At 43.1% G+C, this 11,759-nt stretch overlaps 1 protein-coding gene across 1 annotated transcript in view; it reads left to right on the top strand.

Moving 5' to 3' along the window:
• Positions 1-256: 256 nt before the first annotated feature.
• The window catches only part of MKLN1 (muskelin 1), a 62,047-nt gene continuing 50,544 nt past the window's right edge, over positions 257-11,759 (top strand). The window contains exons 1-3 of the mRNA XM_035315510.1: positions 257-480; positions 8,028-8,105; positions 9,286-9,351. Coding sequence (XP_035171401.1) covers positions 399-480; positions 8,028-8,105; positions 9,286-9,351 — 226 coding nt within the window. The 5' untranslated portion in view covers positions 257-398. The remainder of the gene's footprint in view (positions 481-8,027; positions 8,106-9,285; positions 9,352-11,759) is intronic.

The following is an 11,759-nucleotide window of genomic DNA, read 5'->3' as shown; positions in this document are numbered from 1 at the left end:
GGGGGGGAGATAATGGTTGCTTCAGACATCCGGGACGCTGGGCAGTCTCCTCTTGTGTGCCTATTAAACTGGATGGCATGAAGCTGTATAATTTCTGTGCTGTTGAAAAGCAAATGTCTGCACAGCTTCTAATGCCTTTCATCTAGCGTTCCTCTGTAAGCTCACGCAGAATTTATGTGCAGCGTGTAAGATCCTGTTCAGCCTCCAGACAGGTTCACAGGTAGTCCCCAGCAGTGCCAGTAAAAGGCAAATCTACATGTCTCATAGGTTTTCTTGTGTTCCAGTAGTACCGTGAACAGGAAGCCATTCGCCTTTGCCTAAAGCATTTCCGTCAGCACAACTACACCGAAGCTTTTGAGTCTCTGCAGAAGAAAACCAAGATTGCGCTGGAGCACCCGATGTTGACAGACCTGCATGACAAGCTGGTGTTGAAGGGAGACTTCGATGCTTGTGAAGAACTGATAGAAAAAGCTGTGAATGGTAAGGGAAGCGGAGGCAGTCGGGTATATTAATTAAAAAAGGAAAAGGCGTTAAAGTGTTACTGCTTTAAGTGTTAACATGCACAGAAGTAGAATTGTCTAATCCACGTTCTATTCATATTTAGCGTGTGGTGTCCTGTCAACTTCTGGACTTGTATGTGCATGACGTAGGCTAAAAATTAAGTTATGAAATCACTTATCTCTGCTGCTTTTGAACCTCTCTTTCCCCTAAAATGACAGCGTGGTGCACTTAATGGGTGAAGACAGGTTCTGCATGTAAGTGGCCGGCAAGCTTAAGGCGGGCATAGCTATTAGAAAGTGTTCTCAGCAATGATCTGCATCATGATCTCTAGTCAGGGCTTTCCACCTGGTTGGAATTTCAGCAGAACTTGTATTTGAGAACTTTGTCTATGGGGACAATGCTCCCTGGAGGGAGAGCTTAGGAGAAGTCACAAAGTCACGGTGAGTGGAAGCAGAGGCTGACTTTGCTTACTGGTTTCATTCTAACATTATTATTTTTTACTTGGAACCTTTCATCTTAGAAGCACTGCCTGTAAACAGCTTTTGACCCCTAAGATGGGTGAGATTTACTTTCTGTTGATGGAATGGGATGCACGCATTGAGCTAATGCGATGAGGTGCCTCCAAAGGCCGGTGCAACATTTGGATTGTAACTGGATAAACAGAGGTCCTCATGCCTGCGAGTGTCGAGCTTTTTGATGACGTGTGATTGCTATTCCTGGGAAATCTGTGCTGGCATGAGAGCTCCTTGTGCCTACGGACTTAGGGACTTAGTGCACCAATTTAATGGGCGTCTGGCACCAGAGGTTTGTTGTGTTTTTGTTGTTGTTGTTGTTGTTAACTTGTGGACTAATCAATCAGTTTTGGAATCTCTCTTGGATCGATGGCAGTATGCCTGCCTGGCTACCTCACTGTGTTTTGTACCACTGAAGTTCCAAGTGGTTCTTGGGATGTGATAGAAACGATAGCTTCAAAATCAAGGTTTGTCTCCCATGAAAACCACAATCTTTTTGCGAGGAAGCCGTTCAACGGAGCTTGGTGTTAAGGAGTTTCTTGCAACAGGTTGTCAAAAACTGCAGTAAATGGCTTTCTGTGAGTTTCGGCTCAAGGTTTCTCAACTGTAGAAGCAAAGGAGCTCAGCTCTGCCCTGTGCTGAGCACGCTGAGCAGCTGCAAGCATTGAACCTGCGTTCATCCTCGTCCTTCTGAGTGCTGCTTGCCCTCCTGAGACTAAGTGGTGTTGTTGGCTGGGAAGGGAGCATAAACAGCTTCCTGCAATGCAGGGGCATTTTGCAACCAGCACTTTTCTCCCGAGTGTAAGGGCACGCTAGGGTTGCAGGAGGAGAAAGCAGCAGGGAGCTGCAGCTGGCTGCTGTTGTGTTAGACACACAAGTGTCAGGGGTAGCCGATGAGCCCACCGAATTGAGGCAGGATCTGCTGAGAGCCAGAGGGGTGCTATATGCTAACGGGGATGGTTTTGCCAACGCATCACTGTGCTGCCTTGGCAGCTTAATCTCATCAGTACCTGGAGGCCATCCTCTTTCCACTTCATTGCAGGCTGTAGTAGAAACTATTTCTTGAATGGGATTTCACTAGAGGTCTAGAATGTGCTGAATAAGGTCCCTCAAAAATTGACTTTTTTTTTTTTCCACGGACACTAATGAATTGAATGTTTTTGGCTTTATTTTCTGTGCTGTCTGTCACATGTTAACTTCTTTCACTACTGAGCATGTGGCATACTGCATTTATTCCCTCCAGCAGTTTTCCCCTAGGACTTGCATCGGGTGGTGCTTCTGTGTCTCCCTGGTTCGCTGAGAGCGGGGTTGCTGTCTGCAGCGCTCAGCTTTTCCAGGTGTAGAAGTACTGGCAGTAGACATGCCTGGTAGAAAAGTCTGTCTTGCTTTGCACTGGCTGGCAGATGGATGCTTTCTCCTTGTCAGGTTTGATGTGAATAATCCTGGTCCCTCTAATCATGTCCCTTTTTGGAGGTTGGAGAGCTCTGCATCTCTTAAGCAACCTAGAGAAATACTGTGGTTTGTTTTGTCAGTCCTTTTTTTGTCCCAGCAAGTACAGAAGTAAGTATTTTTGGTAACAGGCTATGGATAACTTTGTAGAAGAGTCTTCAAGTAGCACTGTTAAGTTTCCTCACCGCTTCTGAGTGACAGAATAATATGCATGGGCATATTTATATTGCTTTTAATCTAGCACCAGGCCAGCTGAAGTTAAATGTTAGCCTGTGCATCTCCCATTGCTCTGCTGTTTATCCTTAATGATTTTGCTTGACTTTGAATACATTAACCTTCCTTCCCTCATCCTTCTGTGATTCTTTTTGCTGTCTTCAGCTTTTGTATCCGTTTAAAGCTCTATCACCTCGTAGCAAGCACCCTTTGGAGAGAAGTGCTATCTATCCCGAGACACCGAGGCTGCATCCCGTTTATGCTGTAAGCTGGCAGAACTTTGCCTAACTGGGTCAGTCCAGCCCCTGCTCAGGACAGCGTGTCCCCTGGCACTGGTGCTCGCACTGCCACGTGGTGAACCAGGTCAGGGAGATGATCCAGCAAGGATGGGGGAGAGGGCAGGAAAACCCCTCTGTTTGCCACAAGAAACCTGAAACTGCAGCTGATAGAGTTTGTCCCGAGTTGTACCAGATGGCTGTAAGTCAATGAACTGGATGTATTTGGTACCTAACAGCTCGGTCCTTCTCCTTGGTAGGCTAGGAGTAGGTGTTTTCAGTCTTCAGCTCTTTCTCCTACAGCAACGCTGCCATCTGCTCCCTGTGGCCCTCCATGGTTACCTGTCCTTGCTCCATCCTGCACATCTCTGAAGCTCCTCAGTTTGAAAGAAGCTCGTCTGCTCCCAGCGTTTTGCCTTTTTTTAGCGGCTTCGTTGTGAAATCTCGGGAGCTTGCAGCTGAATCTGGAGGATGTGGGGTGTTGTTATGGCTGAACTCCTCTCCAGTGCGGTGTTCTCTCAAATAAAAGCAGGTTAACTTCAGTCCTGCGTATGGCGAGTGCAGTGGAGTTCAAGTGTAGAGTTAATTGAGGTACACAGATCCTTAAATTATCCCTGGAATGGTTCGAAGAGCAAACTGTTCTGTAACAGGTTGGATGTGAATATGTGAACTCCTGACCTCCCACTGTTCTGAGAGCTCATAGCCATAAAGGAACAAACTGCCGTGAGGCTGACGGAGATGCTGCTTGCTCCATGCAGCCTAAAATCCCGGTCGTAGAGGCTGATATTTGCTGTGGTAGGTATTTAAGAAGAGAGAAGTGATGCATCTCTTGCAGGCTATTTCCATAGGCTTAGTCATGTAGAAAAAGTGTAGGTGGTCAAGAATTAGTGCTAGCAGAGCTAAACTCTTGTTCTTTTGCATTGCTAATGATGAACGCTGTCTTCCACTTCACGTCACCAGATGATTTCTTTTGAGAGCTCAGTGGCAGGCAGCCACACTTTTCCCGCAGATTCTTTTGACTTGTGCATTACACTTAGAAAATGGGCAAATGGAAACTCTGGCAGCTGCCTGACTTCCTCTCAAAAATAAAAAGGTTCCCTAAACCTCAGCTGGTTCACAGACTTGGTTCAAATGCTTAAAATTTGGATTCATTCCTATAGCTTTCAAGCAGCCTATATTATTGAAGGGAAAAAAAAATCTGCTTAATATTCCTACAGAGAGTATGCGGCGTGCAAATTACTTGGTGAACTGTTTGCAACTACTGTAAACACAGAAAGCTGCCTGAAATGGATTGAAGATCGGGTAGGTTTGCTGCCTATTAGTATTCCAGGGACCGAGGTGTTCCTTCTGGCAGTTCTCACGTCCACATGAGAGATGTGTATGGGGCTGACTTCTCAATAGATAGAATGACGAACCAGGAGGTGTGAGGTATAACCTGCAGGCTCAAATGTCTCCCCAAACTTGGGATGCATGGGAACAGCTGTATTCTCCTGGAAGCTATTGACATTGACACTTCAATTTTTACCTTCAAATGCTTCTGGATTCACGTCTGAGAAAGCACAGACACTGGTTGGCTGGTTTATAGTACTGGGATATGGAGGGGAGAAGCTTGCTAGGGATCTGAAGCCTGTGTAAGTAGATGGTAGGGTTTGCTTGGAAGAAGTATTATCTTTTAGGAGAGCAAAGCTGGCATCCTGCTTCATTTTCCTTAAGAGGTAAATATGAGGTGATGTGACAGCTTTTGAGGCTTGAAAAATTCATTTATTTCCTTGTTGTGCCCATGTCTTCTGGAAATTACCTAGAGGCTGGGCTCTTACCTGGCATCGTCTTCGTTTTCTGCTTCAGATTTTGTTTGGAAGCATCAACAACACAAATAAAACAGAGAACACCAGACCCAGAAGTCATAGGCTAAACTTCACTCTGAAGTTTTTCATGCCATTAGCAAAGTGAATAGAATTCAGTAACCCCCTCTAGAGGCATGTTTTGTCTGAAGTGAAACCTAATACAACTTTTACCTGTTCCAGATCAGCTTCACCAAGTCAAATATTTTTGTCTGCGATGTTTGCTATCTAGGTAATGTGTAATTGGCTGACAAAATAAAACCACTTATCAGGGAGGTGGAATTTACTAGGCCTTAACTATTGTGAACTTCGTGTTGTTACAAGCAAAGTGCGTCACAACTCGCTGCAAAATGTTTGAAAATAGTACAAAATAAAAGTTGTCTGGCTGCAATTTTACAGAGTAAACGTGGACACTGAAATGAGAGACCTCAGAGGCTAAGGAAGCAACTTCCTTTAAAGACTGGAGCTTACCACGTTTTCTACAGTGGACTTGAAATTGATTTTAAACTACCGATTCATTGGAAACAGCTGACAGACATGAGCAGGCCTAGTTCTGATCTTCAGTGCCCTGCAGAAGCTTTGGAGACTTTTCGGTCAGCACTGCTATCCTGGCAAGAAGCAGAAGGAGTGCACTCGAATAGGTCTGGCATCAGACACAAAATCCACCTAGAAATCCTCCTTTTTTTTTTCCCTGTGGTGTCGGACAGGTGGTGATTCAGCTTCCAAAACAAGCCGCCTCTGGTTTGCGGTGCAAGTGGAATGAACGTGGAACTGCTCCCAGCAGAAAGAAACATTTCTGGGAAGCAAGCTGGAGTGTTTCCAAACCAACGTCCCATGGAAGACAAGAAGCATTATTAAAAGAGGCTGAAGGCACAGCAGGGGAGAAGTGTCATATCTTGACAAGTGCAGCCTGTGGGTGTTGAGCATGGGGGAGAGGTTAAATCACCCTTTCGGATCCTATGTGGTGTAATTCATCCTCTTGAGCTATTTATGTCCAATTACCCACTGGCTGCTGTGGGGATGAATACAGCTTTGCGTTCTGTCTTGAAGACCCAATGCTAATGATAACCAAAAAGCTGAATTTCTATCTAGGTTTGTGGCTAGAAAAATCTGAGTCAGTATGGGGTTTCTTACAGTGCATACATTTGTTCTGTTGGAAGTTGGCTCTCGTGAATCAGAACTCATGAAACCTCAAGTTTGAAACCTCCCGAGTCCTGTCCCAGCTTTGCAAGTCCTGAAGAAGTTGGAGTAAGAGCCCTGGTCTTAAAACCAAAACAAGCCCTTCTACATATGCTGAGCAAACTTTTGGCTTTCCTCAATTACCTAATGCTAGGAGAGAGCTGCTGTTTTTGGCTGTAAGACAGGTGAAAGTAAATCTGCCCTGCTTTCACAGCATATTGGATCTGAACAACTCGCAGAGCTGAGCTGATGAAAGTTGAAAGCGCTTTTGTATTTTGAGACCGAATTCAATACCTTTCAGGAGCTCCTGAGTGCCTTTACTTTGCTATTAGATGGTCTTTAAATAGAGTATTCATCTTCTCCCAGGAAATCTTTGCTGGCTTGGGTTTTAATTAAAACCTGGATTTCAGTCACAGAATCATAGAATAGAAGGGACCTTAAAAATCATCCAATTCCACAACCCCGCCATGGGCAGGGACCCAAACACCTATAACCATCATGAATAACCATCCTGAAGAACTACAGGATAGCAGGAAACACTTTAAAACATTCTCTGAATGTTGTGTCATGCTTGGAAAAGTTTCTCACCTTTTTGTAAATAAATAGGTACGAGTGCACTAAGGAATTTTCTTTCTTCATCTGTGTGTGCTTACCAAGGGATTTTGTGCAAATAAATTTGTGATTTAAAAAAAAAAAAGTGATAAATTTGAGGCATTTGTGATCTGTTACATTCTTACCTCAATGCCACAATTACTGGGGTTGGAAGAACTGAGAAGTATCGTACACAACTCAGTCATTTCATTTTTCCTTTCTTTTTTTGTGGAATGTATAATTGATTCCCAAGCTAGTTTGACGGGTCCCTTCCCGCTGAATAGTGAAGCTGTTAGGTATTACGTGATTTAGGGCTTCTGAACCCATCCTACATCTGAGCGAGCAGCCGATGTGCAATGTGCTGTTTTACTCCAAAGCTGTGCAAATTGTCATTGGGTCCTGAATTGGTCTGTGTTAGTTACCATAGCATAGTGGTGTAAAACTGGCTGTCTGAAGTCACTTTTTTTTGGGTACTGTATGGCAAGTGTTTGTAGTGCGTTTATAAAGAGCTCATGTCTCGATATGGGGGGATATAGGTAAGTGAGTGCTCGAGGAAAGCTGTGACCATGTACTGGCCATTAGGAGTCAAGCAGTTTGTGATGCATGCAGAAAGTTAGGAAGTCTGTCTTACTGGAGTCATCTGAAGACTGATACCAACAGGTTCCCTAGGCTGTTGCTAAGCTCTTTCCAGACTGAAGGGCAGTCTTGGAGAACGTGGGTGTAGTGAATCCCCTCTTCAAAAAAATTAAACATTTGTATGGTAGACCGATGACATACACAGATCAGAATTAAGAACTGACCTCTGGATGCTGGAAAAAAATGTGCGGTAGGTGTACAGAGGGAGAGGAAGGCACATGAGGAACGTGGCTGGAGTGCTGCAATGAACTCTTCTTACAGAAATGCAGCAGTTGGCATATCTGGCTAGTGACCTAATACTGCTTCAGTTTAATTGCTTAAATCTCTGAAAAGAATGTAAACTAGTATTTTGTTTTTCATCCGCTGCTTAGTTGTCCCATGTTGTAGCATTTAAACAATCTGCTTTTCTTCCCTTTTCTTCTTGGATGAAGCTCCAGAGATACTGCCTCACCTAGTTTCAACTTAACGTGTACTAAAAAGGTTGAATTTTACATGCACTGGCAACTCCTCTTTCCCTTAAGTGAGGGGGTGGGATTCTAATCTGAATTAAATACACCACACTGGAGATTTATGGATAATTGGCATCACCTGACAGGCAAACAGGGTAATTCTTGATTGATCTAGTAATGCGTATTTTTATTATAGTGCTTACACATTTAGTTCATTATTGAGTTTAACAAACTAAATGATGCCTATAGAGAATTTATTTAAAATGAAGACTTTGGAGAAGCATCCTGGATTGAGTGTTGCTGAAATAACCTGCTTTAAAAGTGATTTTTTGCTATAATGGAAGTACGAATGTTTTATACAGCAGAAATTTTGTTTTGCAGATGGCTTATTCAATCAGTATATCAGTCAACAGGAATACAAACCTCGCTGGGGACAGATTATCCCCAAAAGCACCAAAGGTAAGGATATTTCTTAAGATATAACCCTCATACTATTGTGTTCCTTTTTGGATACAGAGCAAGACAGCCTCCTGTTGGACAGCTGTTCAAGGGGAAAATTTGCCATTTGTAAAGTCGATGAAAAGCAACCTGCTCTTAGGCTGAGCAAGGAATGCAACAGGAACACTAGCTGTAACTTTAAGGATAGCTAATCGGTTCAAAAACAAAACTCAGAATGTAGGTTAAGCATAAGAACAGTTAGCTGTGAGACTGGATTTAATGCATGGAGTCACCTTAAAGGGCAACGTACAGCTAAGAATGGTAAACAAATGCTTTGTCTTTACATGGAGTATTTTAAATTTGAGACATCTGAAATCTTTTCCTATCCTGCAGTGAATTATGCAGTTTAGGTTTCTCTCTGGTGTCCTCTGCCTGGAAAAGAGTCTCGTAACAGCAACCTTGTCTACAAAGTACAAAAATCACTGTCATATATCAACCTTAGTATTCAAAGTGACAATCACCAAACGTGGAGGCCCATACCCGAACCTCTTGGGAAGGGTTATCTATGAGTACAAGTAGATTTCTCTTCCAGCAGAATGCCGGTTGTCTTTCTAATGTTGGTTCCCATGGGTGATGCCTGTCCTGAATGTTTAAGAAATCTGAAGTGCTTGGGAAGCTGCTTTAATTGGACAGTTGGAATTCCCTTATGTGAGAATAAATAATTGGTGCAAAGCTAACAACTCTTCTGTAGCCATACCGTTAGCTCTTTGCTTCCGTCCCTTGGGTACGGGGCCGTGTCATTTGAGTATCTGTTCTCACTCGTCTGCCTTCAGGCAGCTTTGGGTGAGAGAAGAAAGGGGAGCAAAAGATTCCATGTCCCCGGCACCAGAGAGCTTCAGAGATAGCTCAGACCTCATTTGTGGGGACCTGCATGCTTCAGGAGCTCCCAAGCTCCTAGGCAAGGCTTGCAGAGTTGCAGTAGGACACTATTCAATTTAGCTCTCTCTAATGTAAGCCAAACTTTCTATTTTTATATTGCATGGAAGAATACTACCTGGAAAAAGTTCTGTTAATATTTAAAGAATGGCAAGTTAAGTTGCTCTGCTTTTGTATAGTGCTTAAGTTATTAAACGTTAAGCTGTATATTTTTCACTTAGAGTCTTATAATGGACCAGCACTCTCTCCTTCCTTTTTTTCCAAGGTGATGGGGAAGACAGCCGACCAGGGATGAGAGGAGGCCATCAGATGGTTATAGATGTTCAGACCGGTGAGTAGTTGCTGTGTTTCTTAACTAACTTAATTACTTAATGAGATATTTTTCAGGCAAATGTGCAAATGTGTTCTTCAGGGAATATCTTAATTTAAATTTTTGAGGTAAAATTGCACTTTTTAATAGTTATATTAAATACTGTGCTTTCATTTCTACTCCAGCTGCTTTTCCCACCCACTTCTCCCTGCTCGTTCTCTTTTAGGCCTGTTTCACTAAGAAACCAAGAACAATTGGTTTTAATTTTTGTTGTTCTTCCTCTCCTTTTTGAGCAGATGCTTAGACAAGAGAAATTAGGGATGATTATTTCCCTTATCTATTACACGTTGCATGCTTTGGAATAGCACTCAAGCAATAGATCTGATGTGTTGAAACATTCATTCCGTTTTGGGTAGAGTGGCTTCTACCTTCCGCTATCTTTGTGCAAGAAACCATTTAAATATAAATTATTTGATACTTTTTAAGGAAATGTTTTCTATAGTGGTTTAAATAATGGTTCAGCCTCTGTTTCAAAGAGCCCACAAAGAGAAGAAAGGGGGGTATAGGTAACAATTCTGCTGATACTGTATTCCATAATTTTCTATAGCTTTGTCTTGCTTTTTTTTAATCAGATTTTTGGTACATTATACTTTACTAAAGTAATCTTTCAGTTATGCATTCCTGCTTGCATCTTTTCTAAGCAGAGGATTTGTATGAGTAACGCAACTTTCTGTAGGTAAGGAGAAACAAGATCAGGGTCATCGGTAAGCAAAGAGGTGTCATTGGGGGAGTTGGCACGAGCACTGCTGTGGCCATATCTGTTGTGGTCATACGGAAAGGGGTTGAAGCATGTGACAGAACAGTACCTTCAAGAGTAATCTGCTAAGTCATGGTGAACAAGCAAAAATGCAGCAGTAGCTGCAGTCTGGCTTTTACTCAGAATATAGTTACTGGGCTAGAGAAAGCACCCGAGTTATTTTGAATATGAAAGCAAACTTTTTTTCGATGGAAGAGATTCATTAGAATAAAATGCTGCTGGAGGACTGCTGGTGTTTGCCTGCAAAAGAAGCTGTGAACGCTCCCTAGTGGTCCTGGTGAATAAGTGGCAGTGGCTGTTTGACGTGCTGAAGTAAGACGAGGCATGTGAACTTGGCAAGGGGCAGTCCTTTAGACCTGCTGAAAGCGATAAAGCTGTGATAGTGTGAGCCTTCATTTCCTATTGGTTTAAGTCTTAGTAAGCATGTCATCTCTGCCTTAGACTTAGATTTTCCCTCTGCTGTAATAAAGCACTAAAAACCATTGATAATTGATTTTTTTTTGACTTAAAGCCGGCTGGAGAGCATGTGCAGAAGGAGTCCCAACATGCGAGAACTGATCTCCCTCTGTGACACCAATCCTCTCCTGCTGCAGCTCTCTCCAGTGGGGGCAGGATGCCTTCCTTCAGAAAGTTTCACAGTGGGATATTTGGGAGGTTGCCCTTAGTTTTGCTTCCAGGCCCACTGAGGCTTGTAAAAGCTCGTATGTTATTGAAATTACAACGGTTTGCCGTGTAATTCAGCTTATGGACAGGCCAGGGGAAGTTCTTGGTGCTGTTTGTATTCCCGAACCCAGCTGCTGCTGACTGCTTGAGTTTTCCTTTTGAACATAGGTAGCGTTTAACGAGACCGTGGGAATTTGGCCAGCTATGTCAGGATGTGTTTTGCAGACTGGAGCTGGTCTCCCTGGCCAATCTTGAGCAAATCTAGTATTAATGGAAAAAGGAGCAGCAGCGTGCTCAAGGACATCATCCCTTCCTTACCCACACGCTTGCTGAGCTGTGTTCTCAGGTCTTTGGGAGGTAAAATAGTTGTAGTTCACTTTGCATTCTTCATTAGATGGGGGAGGTCCTTTTCAGAAATGACTGTTTTCCTCAGCTTTAATCTTTTGGAAGCAAACTCAACGAAATCAGACTCATAAGAAGGTTCTGATGTTTCATATCACATAGAACAAATTCTGGAAGCAAACTTTAATCTCCAATGTCAAGCCCTGCTGTAGCTCTGGATATAACTGCAGAAGGTTCTGCTTTTTGATTAACCTCCAGGAAATATTAGCCAGTTGTTACTGATTACAATAATAAATGTTTATTTTTACTAAGTTTTATATAGTACTGATGCACGTGTTAGTGTCAGGGTAGGGATATGGGCAGGTAAGTAGTTGAGTTCCATCTCGAGTTATTGATACCCAGTTGAGTCACCGCATCTCTTGTTTATGCTCTAAGTTTCAGGCAGTTATAGTTTAACTTCGCCCAAACTGCCTTTTAGCATGCCTTATCTTCCAGTTAGGGGAGGCTGAACGTAACTAAAAGAGCAGTTTTGGCATCTCTGCTGGCAAACGGTGACTTGTGGTGGTGTAGCTTGTTTCTGTCTGATGTTCACGCACTTAGTACTTGC

The sequence above is a fragment of the Oxyura jamaicensis genome, chromosome 1, assembly GCF_011077185.1.
Source record: "Oxyura jamaicensis isolate SHBP4307 breed ruddy duck chromosome 1, BPBGC_Ojam_1.0, whole genome shotgun sequence".
NCBI lineage: Eukaryota > Metazoa > Chordata > Aves > Anseriformes > Anatidae > Oxyura > Oxyura jamaicensis.
This window is presented reverse-complemented; position numbering and strand designations above follow the sequence as displayed.